A 22,742-nucleotide genomic window follows, 5' to 3' on the forward strand; every position below is an offset into this window, starting at 1 on the left:
TCCCAATAGGTAAATGGTCAAAAAATATTAGGTGGCAGTTATCAGGAGAAAGTCAAGCTACTGACAATTGAATGAAAAAAAATGCTCCAAACAAGATAAATTCAAATCAAAACAACTCAAAGGTAGAACTTCACATCCATTAGACTGGCAAAGATAAGATGGAAATGGTACTGGCTGAAGGGATATGAAAGGACAAGTCTACTCTTCGTAGAGCTGTGGGCTGGTCCAATCAATCAATGTTTTGGCAGAACAATTTGGAATTATGGAATAACCAATTCACTAAAGTGTGCATAATCTTTCACTAAGTGACATCACTACTAGGCCTATACCCCAAAGACATTAAAAAAAAAAGATGAAAAGGACCTATATGTAGAAAAATTTTACAGCAACTCTTTTTGCTGCAGCAAGGAACTGGAAACCAAGGAGGTACCCACCCAATGGCTAATGGAAAATTATTGTACCAGAAGAAATGATTAAATGGATGATTTCAGAGAAAACTTGCATGAAATGATACTGTGTAAAATGAAGAGAATATTTTATATTATGACTACAAAATTCCAAAAAAACAAAACAAAACACCAAACCACAAACCCCAAAACACTCTGAGACTTGAGAACAGCAGTTGATGCAATAATCAACCATGGCTCCAGAGGATGGATGATGAACCATGCGAACCACATTCAACCAATCTTGAGAACAATCTGGAACTATGCCCAAAGGGCTTTAAAACTGTGTATACCCTCTGAGACTCAGCAATACCAGTACTAGATCTATTTATCCCAAAGAGACCAAAGAAAAAGGGAAAGGACCTATATATACACAAAAACATTCATAGCAGCTCTTTTTGTGGTGGCAAAGAATTGGAAATTGAGGGGATACCCATCAATTGTGGAATAGCTGAAAAAGTGGTATATCATCATGATGGAATACTACTGTGCTATAAGAAACAATGAGGGAGATGGTTTCAGAAAAACCTGGGAAGGCCTATGTGAACCGATGCAAAATAAAGTGAGTAGAATTTTAAAATAAAATGAGTAGAACTAGGAGATCACTGTACACAGTAAAAGCAGTATCTTATGCTGACCGAATGTGAAAGACTTAAGACTCTCATCTAAGAGTCATGAAAGGACTCATGATGAACACTGTTATAACTCTCCAGAGAGAAATGATGAACTGATTGCAAAGTGAAGTGAAATTTTCTAAATTTATTTTTCTTGTTTTCATGACATGGCTAATATGGAAATATGTTTTGCATTTCACATATATAATGGGTATCATATTGCTTGTCCTCTCAGTGAGTGGGGGAGGGACTGGATGAACTGAGAGAATTTGGAACTCAAAATTCTAATATGCTAAAAACAAGTAAATAATAAATCCATAAAATCAACCAACCAACCAACCAATAAATAAATAAATGAGGGGAGAAAATAAAAACCAAAATGATGCTAGATTTTCAAATTCTTTTTCACAGGACCACAAATCATTACCAATCCACATTTTCACTTTTAATTAGGGGGAAAAATTAAAAATAAAATTAAATTTACTCAATGGAATACCAACATAGGACAATCCCCACTGATAATATCAGAAACACATATACATTAACTAAAGATAATTTCTAGGTAAAATTTTGAATACTGGTTGAAAGATCTCACCTTGACAAAGTCCAAAACAGCATCTCTTTGTATTTGTTTGGTCCTTATTTTCTCCTCTTCATACTGTAGGGCAGCAAGTTGTGCTTCTTTTCTTGTACGCTCTACTAACTGCTCTCGTCTCCGGTGAAATTCTGTGTCTGTCTGTGAAAGCTATAAAAACATTGAGCAAATGGGCATAGTTTTAAGGCTAAATTCACAACAGGAGATAAGGAACAGCCCAAAGGGCTTTTCTCTATCATCTACCATTCCTTAAAATAGTTGTATTCCCAATCTTTATTTTGTTGATTCAGAGTAAAATAACCTGAGGGGAAAAGGTTGGTTTTCAGTTTTGAAAGGGGCTAGAAATTGGAGATGCCTAATTAATTTTAGTGTTTGCATGTAAAACCATAGAACCATATTATAGAACTTGTGTGAGCCCACAGATAACAAAGTGACATATTTAGAAACCAGTGGCAATTGGTTTAATAATACAAAAGAAAGTATTTTTTTTTCCTGAAAATAAAGCTCCACCACTCAGCAAATTACCTGACTGTGACTCTGTGACAGTGATAGAAGATAAGATGCTTCAATTGGAATCCTGATCAAAAGAAAGAAACACCTTTTGGTAACTAGATAAATACAGATTCAAGTGACATGTATAATTTTAATATATTGCAAAGACAGCCTTAGAGTAGACTGTTATCAGTAAACTACAAGAGTGTGGTTAGTATTGTAAGAGCAACTACATTTTGTAAACCTGAGCTCATCATTAAATCAAGCTAAAGCAATAATTGATGCTACTAACTCATGTTTCATGTTATCTGATATCACTGATATTACTGTCTGCTAACCAGTGTTTATATCACTGGGCCAAATATAGTTAACTAAAGATAACTACAGTTATCTAAGGTAACTTTTTCCAAACTTAAATCACATTTATGATACCACAGATAGGTATTATTTTCTTTACCAGAATGAAACACAGAGATGTTGTAAATCAAGATATTTTTTTATATACAAGACCATTTTGCAGATGTAAATCTGGCCCAAAAAATAACTTGGTAACAACTTTTATTAACCTTGTTCTGGTTTTCAATAGAAAAACTCTGTCACATAAAAGAACACTATTTAATAGTAAAATAAGAAAATTCAGCTGATTCTGATTTTTTAACAAAGGGAAGCAATTTGGCACTTAAAAATTCTTATTTTTACAGTGCAATCTTATTATTAAAGTAATTTTATTAAAGTAATAATTTATCATTAAAGTAATTTCTTTTATTTTTGTGTAGCACTTAGCTCTCTTCTGTAAGCCTATAATTTATTAGTTTTTCTTTTTTTCTTTTTTAAAGCAATTGGGGTTAAGTAACTTGCTCAAGGTTACACAGCCAATTATTATTATTTTTGTGTGGGTGCCAAGTATTGGAGGCTGGAACTGATCCCAGGTCTCTTGACAGTGGGGCTGGTGATCTTACTCACTGCACCACCTGGCCTCCCCTAAGCCATTGGGGTTAAATAACTTGCTCAAGGTTACATGGCCAGTAATTTTATGTGGGTGTTAAGTATCTGAGCCCGGAACCGAACCCAGGTCTCCCGACTCTGGGGCCGGCGTACTAGCTCACTGCGCCACCTTGGCTGGCCGCCCCATTTAGTTTTTCTGAACTAATTTTCAGAATATTAACTTTTTATAGCTTTTATCATGCTATTTAGGACTTAACTGTCACAACTATAACTAAATCACTCTAAACCATTAGAAACCAGGGTTACTTTATCAAGTCATTCCCTTGCCCAAAGTCTCCAAAGGATCTCTCAATGCATACATGACAGGATTCTGCTATCTTAGCCTGGCTTAAAGCTCTCCTGAGCTGGCCCCATCCAGTTTAATATTATCAACTACTACAACTCAAAAACCTTCTGGTGAACTTCCTGGTCCAGTGTGCTTGGTGTGCCTCTTTAACATACAATGACTGCTGACTCCAAATTAAACCTAACATTCCTCATGTGTAAAATGTCTGCACCCTTCCCTCCATATTCCAAAGTCCCAGCCTCAAGTTCCATCCCTTCTATGAGGGCTCCAAGGCTATACTAATTTCCTATCTCTGAACTCTAATAAGGCTTACTTCCCTTCCCTAAACTGTTTATAGACAAGATAAAGTAGCAATATAAAAAAAATATATTTCAGTCCCAACCTCCTCTGTTCCACAAAACCTTCAAAGACAATCCAGTATAAACTGATGTATCTCTTCTATAAAATTCATTACACCTATCTATGTCACTGATCTGCCAATAAATCTTAATATGAAATTTTTAAAAACTGCTTTTTGCAGAATTTATAACAAATCTCCACCTAGACTATAAATTCTATTAGGGTAAGAACCATTTCTTAGAGGGAGGATAAGGAACTGTATGCTCTAGGAAAACTTGGAACTTTAAACACTCTGTATGACTACCTGTCAGAAGCCTTTGCCTTAACAAATACCTATATCAGCTAAAACCTGAAATTTGCACCAGATTGATTAATGATCAAGAAAATCCAACGAGAAGCTACAGCAAGTGCTTCTGCTGGGAAGGTCAAATGTGAAAGATTAGCACCGGCCTTGGAGTAAGGACCTGAGTTCCAAGTCCAGCCTTGGACACTTAACACAAAAATAGTTGTGTGACCTTGGGCAAGTACTTAACCCCAATTGCCCCTCCAAAAAATAAACAAACAAATAAATAAATAAATAAGGCTATAATCATTTCAAAATGTTTCAAAGATGCCTGTCTATGTCTCTTTCTGAAACTCCTCTTCTGTATGTGTGTATATATGTACACAGACATACACACACACATATATTTAAATACTACAGTGAAGGTGAGGACATTCCTATCACTAGTTTAGTTGGTTATTTCTTATAGTACAATTAATATTCCATTACACTCACATGCCATAATTTGTTCATACTTTCCCCAATTGATGGGCACCCCTTAGTTTCTAATTCTTTGATAGAGCACAAAGTATTAATTAAATACTTCTAATGCTTTCCAGAATGGCTGGGACAATTAAAAACTCTACCAACAGTACATTTACATGCCTATCTTCCCCCAGCCTCTTGACCCAAACTACTGTTGTTGAGGAGGAACCTCAAAGTTGTTTTATTTGTAATTCTCTATAATCATTTGTGATTTGGGGCATTTTTTTTTCATCTAGCTCTTGGTAGTTTTGAGCTCTTCCTCTGAGAACTACTTATTTACATCCTTTGACCATTTATCAATTGGGCATTTGAATAAATTCCTCATATGCCTTGGAAATGAGTCCCTGATCTTTTAAGGAGCTGCTTCTTTTAATGTGAAGACAGTAATGCTATTATACTAATTTTATCTTGGCTGTGTGACCCTAGGGCAGTATCTTATGTTCTCAGAGCTCCAGGCAACTCTAAGACTACAAGTTACAGAGAAGCTGCTGACTTGCATTGGTAGTGTAAGTTTACTCATCCAAGAGTTTCTTATTCCAATGAAATGACTAGTTTGGTCCTTATTCCTATCCTAGACATTAGGGAAGTAAAAAACTAAAGGCCGTACAGTTTTTTCCTATATTCAGCTTAAAAACAATGAATTTTTAGAATTCTAAGGGGAAAGATATCTTTCTAAGCCCTAAGGAGCAAATTTTAGAAGCACCTTGAATGCAAAGGTCATTAGTGGAAAACAATATGAGCACATGATTAATGTTTCATGTCTCAGTTTCTCTGATTATAAAATGAGAATATTATTTTGTTTTTGCTTTTCCTTATCTCCCTAGTCTACAAATGAACAAGTTCTTCCTAATTTTAGGGCAGATCCTTTCATAATTACACTTTCAAGTGTTCAGTAAAATTTTATAAGAGAGCCACATTTCATTAAAACACTATATGAGGCTAAACCACAATAGTCTTAAAATTAATTATGCAATAAAAAGATGAATATGAATCTTAATTTGGATTTAAAAAAGCTTATTTTAATATAGCTTGAATAAGTAATATAGGTCATCCATTTGCTGAAAGATATTAGTTTTGGCTAGAGTTTACATACATAATTTTAATTTAAGAAAAATGCATCAGGGGGCGGCTAGGTGGTGCAGTGAATAGAGCACTGGCCCTGAAGTCAGGAGAAGCTGAGTTCAAATCCAGCCTCAGATACTTAACTTTTACTAGCCGTGTGACCTTTGGCAAGTCACTTAACTAACCCCAATTGTCCTGCCCTCCCCCCTCCAAAAGAGCAAAAATAATAAAAAAAATAAAAATGCATCAGGTCTAACAAAAATTACTGGGTTAACTGCACCATTAATTATATTGTATAACTGAGTAACTTTATTCACAACTTTTAATTCAGGAAAGACATATTTTCCTTTGTTGAAAAGTACTCTAAAAATCTAGAACTTGATTAAGTCTTTTCTAATTCAATATCCTTGAAACTCGCCATTGAGTTTTAATTCTTTTTTTTTTTTTTAAGCAATCAGGGTTAAGTAACTTGCTCAAGTTATTTCTGGGTGTGGTGCTGAGTGTCTGAGCCCGGGATTCGATCTCCAGGTCGTCCCAACACTGGAGCCGGTGCTCTTACTCACTGAGCCACCTGGCCGCCCCTAAGCAATTGGGGTTAAGTAACTTGCTCAAGGTTACACGGCCAGGTGTTTCTGGGTGGGTGCTAAGTGTCTGAGCCCGGGATTCGATCTCCAGGTCTTCTCAACACTGGAGCCGGTGCTCTTACTCGCTGTGCTACCTGGCCGCCCCGAGTTTTAATTCTTAAGTAAACAATTATGAAAAACATGACCTGATTTCTCATACCTGTTTTGATGAGAATATCTTCTCACATCTTCTCTAACAGGTACCGGCTTTACTGGTGAATTCTAAACCAAATAAAGATGAAACATTAAATTTAACATACATATTCTGAATTCTGATCTACGAATGATATAGCAGTTCAATTACATACTAAACTATGTAATCAGGTATTTGTCTTGTACTACAAATAGTTTAGCAGAATCTACAGATTATATTTCATTATACTGGCCTTCTAGCATCATCATTCTGATCTATGACCTTTTTTCTTTTGACTGGGCTTGTGATTTTATAGGCATCTCCATGTCTTACATGTCAATGCTCTATCCACTATACTAAGATGTTGGTTAGCCTTAATACCTATTTTAATACTTCGAGGACCAATGATTTTATTCGTTTGTGTGTTTCTTATATCAATTCAGACTGCAAACCATTCACATCTCAGAGGCAGGGCAGGAAGAAGGAAACAAGCAACTATTATGTGCCAGATGCTATGACAGATGCTTTACAAATATCTCATTTGATCCTCAGAACAACTCAAGGAGAAAAATGCTATTATCCCAATTTGACTGTTGAGTAAATTGAGGTGGGCAGAAGTTAAGTGATGTGTCCTAGGTCACAGAAGTAGTAAACGCCTGAGGCCATTTTGGAATTCAGGTCTTCCTGACTCCAGGTCCAGTGTTCTCTACTTCGTCATCGATTTTACTTTAATAGTCCTTTTTCCTGAGTTGCTGGAGATAAAAAATTTATCACCTGGTGGAGAACCTTGTGGTGAAGGAACTTTCCATATTTAAGGCTGATGCCTGGACAACTGACAAAGCAGATCACATTAGGTATATGAATCCCTTTTTACTTGGTAGGACATTACAGAACTTGTTCTTTTCTGGAAAATCAGTTTAGATTGGTGAAAAGTGCTGGATTTGGAATCAGGAAGGCCTTGCTTAGAAACAGGTCTCAGATACTTACTAGTTGTATGACCCTGGTTAAGTCATTTAACCTCTCTCCAAGTCTCAGTTCCCTCATCTGTAAAATGGGGATAATAACACTAGGCTTTACTTCAAAAGGATACTGTTATGATCAAATGAGATAAAATGTGTAAAGCACCCTGCAAATCTTAAAGCAGCTTAGAAATGTAGTTGATGATAATGACAATAATCTTTAAGAACTGTAAATTCTCCATGCCTTAAATGTTCCATCACAGTAGGACGTTAGTGAAAGTTCAGGAGTATATACTTCACTATTTCAAGGATCTGTGATTTTCCTTCTACAATTTAGTAGATATAGATAGCCTTTGAGAAGTATTATGATCTAGAAATTTATTCTCCTATGGCCAAACTGGTCTCCAATTTAGCTAGACTAATCACTGAACAGAGATGTAACATTTGTTAATAAACTCATATTCAAAGCTTTCCAGCTTGGTTGAACCTGCTAGTGCCCTATTAAAACTAGAGCTGCCTACACCCCATAGAGGAGATTATGAATAGGAATTTAGTGAAGTTTATACATAAGTACAAACATATTCAGCTACCCACAACAGTTCTAATACCTCATAAAACCTTATTTTACTCTGCACAGATTACATAAACACATAGTATAGTAATACAGAATCTTAAGAGACAGAAGGGACCTTAAGAGGTCATCCAGTTCAATCTTTTACACAGCAGATGAATCTCTTACATTATACCTCATAGTCAACTACTAGACTATGTCTAGCAATGGAGAGCTCATTAGGCAAATTAATTTCCTTCATTATCTCCCAATCATAAATCGTTGCTGTTGACAGGTACACGTGTCGTTACAAGGTTGCCTGATAATATCCAGATGCTATAAAATATAATTCTTATTTTTCTGTATAATGCTATGGAAGAAAAACCAAGTACCCTGCATTTTGGCCAAAGTGCTTGTCAGAGACAAATTTGATAATTAAAATTTAGGTAGTGCAGGTTGAATGAGAGATTTCCAAAAGAAAGTATCTCTTCCCTTGTATTTCCTTCACTGAAATCTTATCATTCTTATCATAGGTCTTATCCTAGAACATTAATTTCCTAATATTAATTTGTAATTTGCAACCTAAAAAGGAAGAGGGATCATTGTTACGTTTCCGTAGTACTATACCATAATATACCTAGCAAAATATAAATATCATTGGCAAGTTCACAAATACAGCTGAGAAAAGGTTACTTTTTACAGGATTGAAATAGCTGTGTCCTCTCCAAAATTCTGCTCTGATACCTTACTGCTGTGTAGAGATGGATGACTCTGACTTCTCAAAAGTCATACCAGTAGAATGAGTTCTCTAAGGTCAGAAATGCTCTGAATATGTCAGTGGCAGGCTGTGTGTCTTGTCTCATCTGATCTGTTCATTCTGACCACTAATCTCTTTCTCCTCCTTTTTGCAGCCAACCTCAAGAAGGCTATTCACAATAGGCACTTCCTTTTCCTTTTCTCTCACTCTCTTCTTAATTCTCTGTAGTCTGGCTTCTGGCCTCATAAATTAAACCCAAACTACTCTCTCCGAAGCTAACTGGAGATCAGCTTTGATTGCTTCATTGCCAAACTGAATGGGCTTTTCTCAGTCTTCAATCTTCTCAAATTCTCTGCAGCCTCTGACACTGTCAATGACCCTCTTCTCCTTGATACTCTCTTCTCGCTAGGTTTTTAAGACACTACTTCTCTTCTGGTTCTCCTCTTATCTAACTGCTCCTCAGTCTTCTTTGCTGACTCTTCATCCAGGGTACACTTGCTAGCAGTAGACTGGGGTCCTGATCCCTCTTCTCTTTTCCTCATTAGCTCCCATGAATTAAATTATCATCTCTGCCTGACGATTCTCAAATCTAACAATCCTGCCCTAATTTCTCTTCTGACCTAACGTCTCAAACTCAGTATTTCCCAAACTGAACTCATTATCTTTCCCCCCAAACCTCCCATCTTGCTAATTTTAATGAGGCCTGCACTGACATTCCTATTACTGTAGAGGGAACTGCCATCTTCCCAGTGGCCCAGGTTCACAAGCTAAGTGTCACCCTCAACTCCTCATTCTCTCTCACCCTTTATATCCAATCTGTTGTCAAAGCTTGTTGATTTTACCTCCACAACATCTCGAGTGTGCCCTCTTCTCTGATACTCCTACCACCCTGGTGAAGGTCATCATCTCATAACTAGACTAATGACATCGCATGCTGCCTGCTTTAGACAGACTCTAGTTCATCCTCTACTCAGCTGTCCAATTCATCTTACTAAAGTGCAAGCCAGACTTTGCCATCCCTCTATTCAATCAACTCCACTGGCTCCCTGTTACTTCTAGGATGAAATATAAAATCCATTTCAAAGTCCTTTATAACCTGTTCCCTTTCTACCTTTCCAGTCTTCTTACTCCTTACAACCCTGACATATTCTGTGATCAAAGTGTGACCCTGTCCTCTTTGCTGTTCCTTGCATAGGACACTCCACATTTCTCTGGCTCTCCCCTGGAATGCTCTGCCTCCCCCCCCCCCCCCTTCATCTATGTCTTCTAGTTTCTAGCTTCTCTGGCTTCCTTCAAGTTGCAGATGATATCTCACTTTCTCCATGAAGCCTTTCCTAGTCCTTAATCTTAGTGTCTTTCACTGGAGAATAACCACTGTCACCCCCCTGCCAATTTATCCCATTTATGCCTTGTTTGTACATAGCTGTTTGCATGTTCTTTCCTCTACTACATTGTGAGCAGGGGACTTTTTTTTTTGCCTTTCACTATAATCACAGTGCAGGCACGTAATAAATGCAAGCTGACAACTAACATAGTCTAGCTAAGTTTGGAGATGTTCAGCATGAAGAGATTGGCCACTGGTGGTAAAACTTTTTAGCTGTTAATTTGGGAAAACTATCTACAGTAAAGATGGAATACGTTGTCCTACCTTTGGTGGAGGGAGTCCCTGTTTGCTATTTGGAAGTAGTAAAATACGTAAAATAGAGACAACATAGCAGCACAAAGGAGTGGTTTACTGCCACCCCCACTGATTGAGACATCAGAGCAAGGGATACTCTCATACTGTTTAAATGTCAGTGTAGGCCTCATTTAATACTCAACTAGTTTTTGAACAAACAATAAATTTGTTATGCATATACTTTGCCAACATTAGAGAAGCTGTCAAAGAACATTTTCTCGTTGAATTACTAAGTCACATATGGTAAAAAATACTCCATCATATTTTTAAAGGGAGCAAGTTTTCAAACACACAAAGATTTTGAAAGGGGCAGAATAAACAATAATTGTTTATGATAAATCGACCTGGATGAAAATGATACAAATTATTTTTAAAGCATGTTAATGGAGGTTATTGTAATAGAGTTGAAATAATGCTCTAACAGGCATTTTCATTTTCAAAAATAACATTTTTGTCAAATTTTAAAAAATTAAAATTAAATTTGACAATGAATCCTTAAAATAGCCACATAACAATTCAAGAGACTGAAAAAAAGAATTTGTTGTCAAGATCATAACATGTCATTGTAAATCATGCAACAAATTAGCTGCCCTTCGCCCTTGTAGCTTGAATCATAAGTATGTTCATCATTCAGCTGTCCCCGTGTTATCTCCGAGTTGCACCACTTTTGGTTACTACAACACAATCCAGCTTTACATGTAAGATGTCTTATAGCCTCAACAAAAAAAGTATTATGTATAGAAGCATTCAAGGACAAGTCAAAGGCCTTCTTTCTTTTCTATAAGAATAAAAATAATCCCAACGAATACATTCACAGTCTTCAAGTGATCACACTCTGCTTCTAAGGAACTAAGCACATAATTTTCCAAACAGGTTTGAAGCGTGTTTCAAATAAACCCTGTTCTGAATCTTTGAGCATTTCTAGACATCAACATCCTACTCACAAATAGACCCAACCTTTTTGGTTGTTTTTGAACAGAAATACTTATGTGCCATGCTTCTAACTGCACCGATGGAATTTGAAAAAGACATTTTGCAGATGGCAGTGGGTTGAATGCTCTATTTGTTAACTAAGGCGATTTGTACAACTCAGTGAAGAATATCCAAATAGTTAATTTTACCAACAATTAATTTACTTCTGTGTGATTAAATATCATTTAGTCTTTAATCCTATTTTATCTTGAGTGCTTACATTAGGTTGTAAGCTCCTTCATGGTAAGAGCTGTCTTTTCTTTTTTATCTGTATCCACACAGTGCCTGGCATACAGCTGGTGCTTAATAAATGTTTATTGACTGAATGACTGTGGTCAAAGGACAACTTTTTAGCTTTATTTGTAATTACTGATCATGTCAATATATAGGCCAGATTTAGTAAGAGGGGGGAAAAGCATTAATTGGTTTTTTAGTTGCTTCATCATAACAACAACAACAAAAACACCAAAAAGGAATAGCTTACTTGGCGAATCTCATTTATTCCCTTTCTCAACTATGAAATAATGTGCCTTGATTGACAGCTGGAACAAAACCTAGCTGGATTCAATAACTGCTTTTAAAATATACCTGCAGTACTGGAGAATTAAATCTGAAAATTAATTCTTCACAAAACAAAGCAATATTAATACCTGAAAAATGAAGTCATATTGTCAATGGTCACCCTGAGACTACAGCATTTCACACTATCATGAAGACTTTTACTAAGGAATAGGAACACACTTGAGTTTAAGTATTTGTACCACCTCATGAGAAATTCGCCGCTGTTCAATATATGATGTGAACTGTGAGCTGAGGCTGTCTGAATCCAGGCACTTGGGTTGCCTCATCTCTTCCTCCTCTTCTTCTGTAGCACAGCTGTCAATATAGTCAATCTGGTCCAGTTCATGTTCCACTTGACATAGAGAAACACATACGCACACCAGAAAAAGCATTCAGATTAGATAACAGTGGAGAAAGAAATAGAAGCTATTTAGTGTCATATTTACTTGAATGACTCCTACAGACCCACCACACTCTTTCACTGAAATTATCCATTGCAAAAGGATAGCTTATGTCTCCTCATAGAATTAAAAGTACACTGGATAACTGATAACCACATATTTCTTCCTATGTCCCTTCAGCTAGTAAACTGTGAAAAGGAGGGAAGTGAGTGAGGAGAAACTGGATGGGGTAGAAGAATGAGTGTTTCAAAGTGCTTCAGAGTGTTTTAAAGAATGACTTCATTCTTTTAGTCCTATATATAACCTGCTGCAAATATCCTGATGCAGCTATAATTCAGTCTTTTTTTTTTTTACCTTGATAGGGCCAAATAATATTCTGCTTAGACATAACTTCACTGGTGGCAGGATTATTACTAGTGCAATTATGGAGCAGGGGAACTGGTATAGAATGTTTTACAGAGACATGAGGGAAACAGAAACATTTTTCTTTTCAAAATGTGTGGCAGAAGAAAAAATGTTAATAAGGTATAAGTATGCTGATTCTTCTAAATAATAACTAGTCTGTCTATCATTGCAAGTCAAATTTGGGGGAACATTTTAAAACAATAGTTAAATAACAGAATATAAAGGAAATAAACTATTCTTTTATTTAAGAACTACATTTCTTTTCTGATTTGCTTCTAAAATAATATCACATTTCAATTTATAGGTAGTATGGCAAAATGCATAAAGAGCTGGCATTGGAATCATGAAGACCTGGATATTAGATCTGCCTCTGAAAAATACTTGCTGTATGAGCACAGTAAGCCATTTAATTCCCTAGTGAACTCCAGGCAACCAAGGGCAGCTGTTGACTTTAAGTGCTGGAGATAGTTTCCACACCACAAGCTTTGTATAGGTCAAGAACTCTGGTACCTGATTAAATTAAATTAATGTGAAAGATAAAATTTCCAGATTATCACTATTTTACTATCATAAAAGGAGAAAGATTCCTATTTCACAGAAAAACCAAACTATAAATTTTATTTCAATTTGCTAGTCTCTGCCAGACTAGGTCCAGTCCATATTATAGCCACAATAATATGATGAGGAATAACTGAACTGTTAAAATGACAAACTATTCAGGCATTGTTATTCAGTCATTCATCCGTTACATATCTGAAATGAGATAGTAGTAATCTTTCTGATAGTGAGAAAAAAAAAAACAAAAAAGAAACTAGCACTAAAAAGAAGTGGGGAGAAAAAAAATTTAGGAAACAGAGAAGAGTTCATTTTCTTATCAATTTCCTGCAAAACATTATGTGATGTCATTTTTGATCATCTTCGTTGTTGGTTATTCAGTTGTTTCAGTCATGTCTGACTCTCTGTGATACCATTTGGGGTTTTCTTGGCAAAGATACTGGAGTGGTTTGCCATTTCCTTCTCTAGCTCATTGTACAGATGAGGAAACTGAGGCAAACAGGATTAAGTGCCTTGCTCAGGGTCACACAGCTAGGAAGTGTCTGAGATCAAATTCGAACCCAAGTCTTCCTGACTCCAGGCCTAGCATTCTATCTATTGTGACACCTAGCTGCTCCTTGATCATCTTTAGGACTGAAAATAAGAACAAGTGTACTTAATGTCATCTCAGTGGGCCTCAGTTTCCTCATTTATAAAACTAGAGGACTGAGCAAGATCTCTACATCCCAGGGCGGCCAGGTAGCACAGCAAGTAAGAGCACTGGCTCCAGTGTCAGGACGACCTGGAGATCGAATCCTGGGCTCAGACACTTAGCACCCACCCAGAAACACCTGGCCGTGTAACCTTGAGCAAGTTACTTAACCCCAATTGCTTAGGGGCAGCCAGGTGGCTCAGTGAGTAAGAGCACCAGCTCCAGTGTTGGGATGACCTGGATCAAATCCCGGCTCAGAAACTTAGCACCACACCCAGAAATAACTGGCCGTGTAACCTTGAGCAAGTTACTTAACCCTGAATGCTTTAAAAAAAATAAAATAATAAAAAAAAAGATCTCTACATCCCTCCCATCTTTAAGTCACAGGACTTAATGATACAACAAATGTCTAGATAAATACCTGAACAGAATGGTAAAAAAAAATAGGCTACCATAAGGATTCCTTGAGGCAAGAACTTCCTTTTACTAATCTTTGACCCAGAGGAAGGGTCACTTTTTAATTGCTAAAGTAAGTAAGATTAAGATCCAAATGTTCTGAAAGGGCATAATTTTTATTATGATCAATAATGATCAAGCTCAAAGGAGATTAAAATGTTTATAAGCAACAACATAAAGTTTTTGTTTTATTTTCATTAAGATTTTCCCCCAAACAGTAAGAATATAAAAATATTAAAAGGAAAAAAATATTTTAAGATAGAAAAAAACTAATAAAAAATGTATCATGGTGCTGCTATACATGGAATCTAGTCCATATATATAAACAAGTTTCTGAAATCAAAAAATGAAAAGAAAAAGACTGCAGGGACAGAAAAGAAACTATAAGAACAAGAGTAACGGGAAGGAGTTTTAAGAAGCTGTTTGTGGAGAAATAAAATTGAACAACTTAGATGTCATCAATGTATATTTACCTCCACCATTTGTTACCACTACACTGCCTCGGTTTTCTTGGTATTGGCTTTCTCTTCGCAGTCTCTGTTCTTTAGTAATTTCTGCTACTCGCAAAGGTAAATCTGAAAATTCATCTGTAGGCTTTACAAAATATTAAAGACAATAAAGAAATATTATTTCTAACTTTAGTCAATATAAATATATGAAGCATAGATTATATATAAATGTAAACTGAAAATTTTGTACATAATAGTCAAATATATGAACAGAGCCAATGTCCAACTCAGGTATGAGCTGTTAAAAAAGTTCATTTTTAAGTCACTCAGCAGCTCAGAAACATTTTTTATAGAAAGTAAAATAAATGGTAGCTGAATAAAGAATTTTAAAAGCTGAAACCCAATAGACTTACCTTGAAAAACAGAAATCAATACTATTGCAAATATAGTCATTAAACAAAACAGAAAAAGTAAAGCTGAAAAAATTTATAAAAATGTATCTAGAATGTTGGCTCTTGAAGAGAAGTGATTATAAGGTTGATTCCTTTTTTTTTTCAGAAGGCAACTGGGGTTAAGTGACTTGCCCAGGGTCACATGGCTAGGTTTGTGTGTGTGTGTGTGTGTGTGTGTGTTAAGTGTCTGAGGCCATATCCAAACCCAGGTCCTCCTAACTCCAGGGCGGGTGCTCTATTCACTTCGCCACCTAGCTGCCCTAGGTTGATTCCTTTTTCAATCTCATCAGTTGGAAAAAGATATTCATTTGGTTTTACTTAACTATCATTTAGAAACTGCACTAAACAACCTTGCCCTACTAATTTCAGAAAACAGTTGTGCTCCCATCCGTCTCCTATATTAGTGGTGTCAAAGTCAAATAAAAATGTATTCCTGCAGAAAACCACACATTATCTAAGTTGTACTGAATTTTATTTTCTTAAATATTTCCAAATTACATTTTAATCTAATTCAGGGTATGCCTCACAAGGACTAGGCATGACACCCCTGTCGTACGCCATCTATAATGCTTTCCCCTTGACTATCTCAGAAGAGTTAAGAATGCCTTTTCTTCAATAGTTCCTGGGATATTCCTGGGCACTGTCTTACTCAACTTTTTCTTTTTTGTTCTGAAGAATCAGAAAAGAGAACAAATAAAGCTTGAATTAGTAGGTGGTATAGAATAAACAGGTCTTCTAGGAAAGTTGCTAATTTGCTCTGCCAAAAGTGGACAAAAGTAAATGGTAATGAAAGATAGAAGGGAGAGGAAGGAGTGTGACTATTTAGCTTGGAAAGAAAAACTGGAAAGGAAGGAAGATAGAGGGATCAAATTAAATTGTCTTCTATGTATAAGGCACTGTACTCTACCTTTGCACCTCCCTCAAATTTTAGTGCTTTGTACACAGTACTTACTAAAAAAATAAAACAAATAATTACTAAATTGTTGAATTAATCTGAAAGCTTGGACACCCCATTCCTATCTCTAAAAGGCAGAAATAAAGTTTCTCCCTGGAAGAGGCACCAAAGTTCTTGGCACCAAGAACCCAAAGAATAAGAAGCCTCAAAGATTCTGGCCCATGTTAGCTGCTGAGGGAAGTAACCCACACTACGAGCTAATCCAATCAGAGGCAGGTACATGGCTTAGTGGACAGAATATACTGGGCCTGAAGTGAAGAATAACAGAATGAAATTTGGCCTCATATATTTAACTAGCTGTATAACTTTAGGCAAGTCACTTAACCTCTGTCTGCCCCAATTTATTGAATAGTAAAAACTGGACAAATGATAACACACCTTCCCCAGGACTGTTCTCAGGATGAAAGGAGGCAATATTTGCAAAGTACTTAGCACCGTGTCTGGAACATGATAGGCAATAAATGCTAGTTTCTTTCCTTACTTAATCCTTTGACTGGGGAATTCTTGTTTATCCACCCAATGCCCACTGTCATTAATTGTGTTGGAGTTAATGATATAGTGAAAGGGTAATCAGCATTTTATCTGTATTGGAGTTTTTTTCTCAATACATACAGGGTTCTGATTATTTTGAGAATTGTCATACATACTAAATTAATTCAAATTAGGTTATCTGTGCAATTGTTCCTGAATATTAACTGGTCCACCATGCTAAAATAAAGAGAAAAATAGTTATATGCTTAAAAAAAAAAAGGACAAAAAATAACTATGCCAAAATAGTCTTTTTTTTACATCTTTCAAACATAAACATATGTATGTGTGTGTGTGTGTGTGTGTGTGTGTATAGCCTCTAAAAGTTTTATTGACATCTTTTTTTTAGGATACTGTGGCCACTTCCCAGATACACTTTTCATTGACCCCTCCTTTGTAACAAAAATGAAGATAAACAAAATCCACCAAAAGAGCAACCTTGCCTTTGTAATGTAATATTCTGCACCAATATATCCATACCACTATACAAAAAGTAGCGAAATATGTTTCACCACTAGTCATATGTAATAAGGAGATGCCTTTCAGTATTTTCATGTACATTACCCTAATTATTATGTATAATGTTCTAGTTCTGCTTTCTTTATTTGATATCAGTTCATTTAAGTCTTCTCATATTATGAAGATATCTGATGTTTGATTTATTCTTATTATGACTGTCTTTTTTCTTTATTAGTTTAACTGTCATTTCTTTTATAATTCAATTAAAGAACAAACTTTTGTTTTATGCAAGTGTGACTACAGATCTGGGGAAGTGTGGTCTATATTCAGACCATTATGTATTTTGTTCATTTGTATATGTATGTGTGTGCTTATAGGTATTTCATGCTGCATAGTGAAAAATTTTTTTTAGTTCTGCTCATCAGAAAACAATCCGTTTTTCTTCCTTATTCTCCTGTCTCTGAATATTTAAAAATTACTTACTTCATTCCCTGACCACCTCTTATCACCACTGTCCACACTATTAAAACCAGAATCAAGGGCTCCATATGGACGACTTGAGTACAATTCTTCAGGGCTGAAAAGAAATAAATTTCAATTAATATACGTTGCTAAAGGAAAGTCAAAAGTGGCCTATTTTTTTTCAAAATGAAGTGATAGCATCAACAAACAGTAGTATTCACTGAATACAGGAGCTTGTACAAAATAAATACATAATTGAATAAGCATTCAATCTGACCTAAATTTTGGTTCTTAGAATTCCAATTTTTGTCCAAAACTTTGCTCAAGTGTTATTTTCTACATGAGGTCTTTTCTGATGCCTCCAGCTATATAAGTGCCTTCTCTCTCATAAAATTTACCTTGTATTTCTTTTATTTAAAATTTTTTAAATTCTTTAACAAAAAAATCAGCCTTTCCATGTACAATGTGGAATCTAAAAAGAGGCTTGCAAATGAAAATACAAATCTCCATTCCATGCCATTGGCTTTTTTTAGAAGTATATAATAAATACAACATGTTTCATTTTTTGAATAATACTTTATTCAAAATTTTTTCCAATTACATGTAAAAATAATTTTAAAAATTCTTTTTAAAAAACTGAGTTCCACATTCTCTCCCTTTTTTCCTTTTCTTCCTCCCTGAGACAGAAAGCAATTTGATATAAGTTATACATGTGCAATCATGCAAAACATTTCCATATTAGTCATGATGTGAAAGAAAACACAGACTCCCCCCCTTTTCCAAAAAAAACCACCAAAACCCAAACCCTACCAAAAAATGAAGTGAAAACTGGTCTGCTTTGATCTGCATTCATACTCTTATCAGTTTTCACCTTCGAGGTGGGATAGCATTTTCCATCTTAAGTCCTTCAGAATTGTTTTAGATCACTGCATTGCTGAGAACAGCTAAATCATTCAGTGGTTGATCACTGTTACAATACTGCTGTTAAAGTGTACAATGTTCTCCTGGTTCTGCTCACTTTACCTGGATCAGTTCATGTCAGTCCTTTCAGGTTTTTCTGAAAGCATTCTGCCCACCATTTCTTATAATACGATAGTATTCCATTACATTTATATACCATAACTTGCCCAGTCATTTCCCAACTGATGGATATCCCTTTATTTCTAATTCCTTGCCACCACAAAAAGAACTGTCATAAGGATTTTTGTTCAAATAGGTTCTTTCCCTTTTTTTTTTTTAAATCTCTTTGGAATATAGACCTAGTAGTGGCATTACTGGGTCAAAGGACATGTGCAGGTTTATAGTCCTTTGGGTCTAGTTCCAAATTGATCTCTAGACTATGATTGACTCAGTTCACAATAATTCCACCAACAGTGCATTAATGTCCTAATTTTCCTACATTCCCTCCAACATTTGTCATTTTCCTTTTCTGTCATGTTAGTCAATCTAATAGGCGTGAGGTGTTACCTGAGAATTGTTTTAATTTGCATTTCTCTAATCAATAGTGATTTAAAGTATTTTTTCCCCTTGTAACTATAGGCTGCTTTGGTTTTTTTGCTGCAACATGCTTTGTTCAAAGCTATTCTGCTTCTCTCTACTTCCTTCTCTTCTGTGAATAAAAAAAAAATACTCCAATGTTTTTTTTTTGCTGCTTTCTTTTTGGCATTATTCCCCAACAAATCCTGTGCTGCCCCAGTTAAAAATGGTTGGGGGGTGGGGAGTAGAAAGGGGGAAGGAAAGGAAAGCAATTCTTATAACAAATAAGCATTGAGAATAGAACAAAATCCACACAGTATCAATGTGAAAAAATGTATTTTTCTTCCTGCACCATGACTCTATCACCTTTCTTTAAGGAAATGAGTAATGTGCTTCATCAGAAGTATTATGGAGATCTCCATATGATTGGTCATTAAACTCTGCTTAAGTCCCTTGAAATTGTTTTTCTTTACAATGCTGTTACTATATAAATTATTCACCTAGTTCCACTTTTCTTTGCAGCATCAATTCATAAAAGTCTTCCCAAGATTCTCCAAAATTGTATCTTTCAGTTCTTATGGTACAATAATACTTCATTACATTCACATACCACAGTTTTACTTAAGCCATTTACCAAGTGATGGGCATTCAGTTTCACCTTCTTTTCTTTTCAATTCCTCCTATAGGATCAATAAGGTTGGTTAGCTTAAAATTTAACTATTTCCTCTCTGGTATTAATTTCTCTTTAAACTTGCCCTTCTTTCTATATCAGTGTTTTCCTTTTACCCTCCTTTTTCTTGCTCCTCTTAAACCATTGGAACGGGTTTAACCCACTTCCAGAGTCTGCTTTTCTTATTTAATTTCCTAAGGCTCTAAAGGGACACTTGTTTCTTCTTCTCCATTAGAATGTCAGCACTCGAATATTATATAGTCCTTGCTTTTCTAGGTTTTGCTCGACTCTTGTGTTTTCATTCCAAAGTTCCTATTCAACGTTGGTCTTTTCACATAGAATTTTTGAAGGTCTTCTATTCCATTAAAGAATTTTTTTTTTACTCTAGGATTACACTAAGGTTTTCAGGATAAATTTTTCTTGATTGTAAGCCTGTATCTTTTGTCTTTTGGAACACTATATTTCAAGATCTCCTGTCATTCGTAGTAGAAATGGCCGGGTCTTATGTGATTTTGAATGTGGTATTTGAACTCTTCCTGGCTGCTTAGAGTATTTTTTTTCTTTGGACTAGATAGAAGCTCTGGATTGTGGCTAGAAATTTTTCCTTTTGATATTCCCTTCAAGAGATGATTGGTGATTTTCTTCTATTTTTACTTTACTCTATGGTTTTAACAAAAACCAAGCAGTTTTCATTTACTGTTTCTTGAAACATTGTTGTTCAAATTTTTAAAAAAAGATTATGGTTCCAAAGGGGTCCAATTATTTCTAAACTATTTCTCCTTGATCTATTTTCCAGCTAGGTTGTTTTTGATAGAAAATACCTTATATTTCTTTTTTTTTTCCAATATTTTGATTTTGTTCTTGATTTGATGTTTGATCTTGTTGCCTCATTACTTGGTCTATGCTAGTTTTCTGGGAATTCATTTTAAATTGGTGCTACCACGTTCTCTTCTAAACTATTAATTCGCTTTCCAATTCTTTCCTCTTGGGCTTTTATTTCATTTTTAAAAAAATCTCTTGCTTCATTTCTTTTAGGTATTCATGCAGTTCAAGTGGAAAATCTTTTTTTCCCCCTTTGTGTCTGTACAGAAAGTTATTGTGGAATTACTATTTTCTTCTAGGTTGGATCCACTATAATTTTTTATATTAGTCTGTGTTTTCTTCTTATAGCTTCAGCCTTCTTTCCTGAATTGAGGCTTTGTAGTTGGGTCAGGCTCTACCTCACTCTTTATTTTTTCAGGTGGAGTGGGGCAGTCAGTCTGGCTTGGTGTTCATCTGGGCCACCTGGATTGCTTGCTGACCTCCACTTCCCAATGTAAATGCCAGCATATCTTAGGGTCCCCTGGATCTTTGAACTTCAGAGTACTATATATATATAGACAGACCTCTAGCATCAGGATAAAGAGCTGGGGTCTTCAGAACATCTGGCTCTGCAGGTCATGGTCCAGAGAAATGCCATGCCTAGGCTGGCTGCTGCAATTCATAGTCACTTCCAAAGCCCATGTTATGGAATTACAATCGGGGGTAAATGTTTAACAACTGGCTCTCAAAAAAAAAGTATACATGACAGACTTTTTAGCTTAATCTGCACTATTAACATTTTCTCCATTACTTATGTCTAGACAATGAGCAACAACAAACCACTTAAACCCTGATTATAGTATTTGTTAATTTCCAAGGTATAAATGCTCACACTGAAAATTTAACAAGGAGCTCTTGGCATGAATCAGCTTCAGCCATCACGATGTGCAACCACCTTTGGGGCTTTTTTGGTGGGAGTTCCCTACTCCCATGTAACAGGTAAGTCTCAGGTCATATAGGGAAACTTCTGTCTTGTTTGCCTATACTGGCACTGCCTTTTCTAGTGTGCATCCTTTACTACTGCTTATGGCCTTCTGGCTGGCTTTTTTTTCATTGTGGGGTAGATGATGCCACAATATAGTTTCTGACAAGATTACTTAATATTTAATCTGGTGCTGTTTTTAGATTTTTGTTGCAGATATGTGAAAGCTGGGCTGTCCTCCTCCAATGAGGTAGTTATCTTGGCAAGAAGTGCTTATATTTATTTATAATATTTATACTTGCATATTTATATTAGAAAGGTAGGTGGCAGAGTAAATAGACTGCCAACCCTGGAATCAGGAAAACCTGAGCTCAAATCTTAGCTGTGACCCTGGGCAAGTCACTTAATCTCATTAGTAAAATCTGAATAATAATAGTGCCTACCTCCCAGGGTTGTTGTGAAGATCAAATTTAATCACATCACATTAAAGCACTTAGCATAGTGCCTGGAACATAATAAGCATTATACAATGTTAGCTATCACACACACACACACACACACACACACACACACAGAGTATCTAATTACATGTACACATATCCCCCGATGGAACGAGTGCAAAGATTTTTTGTCATTGTTTCAGCAGTGCCTGACATTGGTTAATAGTGGACACTTAATATTTTCAAATTGTAAACACGTCCTTTCTCATGTACAGTAGAGACTCAAATACAAATTTACAATATAAGATTTACTTCTTCACAAGCTGATCTAATTATTTAGTAAATCTATTTGAGCTGAACACTAAAATCTCTCAATAGGGATAAGATCTGGAATTTTCTTGGTTTAGGTAACTTCCAGGTAAGGAAACTCCCTCTACTAATGAGGCAACACCTTCACTATAACTTATAGTCTTTAGAGGGCTACTCTGAGCACAGACTGGTTAAGTGACTTGACCAGTATCACAAAGTCAATTTATTTCAGAGGCGGGATTTGAATCTAGTTCTTACTGGTTTTGAGACCAGTCTTCTGACCACTAAGCAGTGCTGCCTTTGTAATGAGGAATAATTTTGGGGGGGGGGGGTAGAGGACTAGAGAAGAATGAATTTAATATGAACTCTCT

At 35.8% G+C, this 22,742-nt stretch overlaps 1 protein-coding gene across 9 annotated transcripts in view; it reads right to left on the bottom strand.

The window, feature by feature from the left end:
- The window catches only part of LRCH3 (leucine rich repeats and calponin homology domain containing 3), a 151,227-nt gene that overhangs the window by 44,521 nt on the left and 83,964 nt on the right, over nucleotides 1–22,742 (bottom strand). For all 9 annotated transcript variants that reach the window (XM_069064992.1, XM_069064990.1, XM_069064991.1 and 6 more), the window contains exons 7-12: nucleotides 17,715–17,808; nucleotides 14,862–14,982; nucleotides 12,084–12,232; nucleotides 6,431–6,492; nucleotides 2,181–2,232; nucleotides 1,656–1,805 (exon numbers count right to left, since the gene is read on the bottom strand). In XM_069064992.1, coding sequence (XP_068921093.1) covers nucleotides 1,656–1,805; nucleotides 2,181–2,232; nucleotides 6,431–6,492; nucleotides 12,084–12,232; nucleotides 14,862–14,982; nucleotides 17,715–17,808 — 628 coding nt within the window. The remainder of the gene's footprint in view (nucleotides 1–1,655; nucleotides 1,806–2,180; nucleotides 2,233–6,430; nucleotides 6,493–12,083; nucleotides 12,233–14,861; nucleotides 14,983–17,714; nucleotides 17,809–22,742) is intronic.

This window comes from Petaurus breviceps, unplaced genomic scaffold (assembly GCF_028583685.1).
Source record: "Petaurus breviceps papuanus isolate PSGF00001 unplaced genomic scaffold, PetGlider_PUasm1.0 90654, whole genome shotgun sequence".
Lineage (NCBI taxonomy): Eukaryota > Metazoa > Chordata > Mammalia > Diprotodontia > Petauridae > Petaurus > Petaurus breviceps.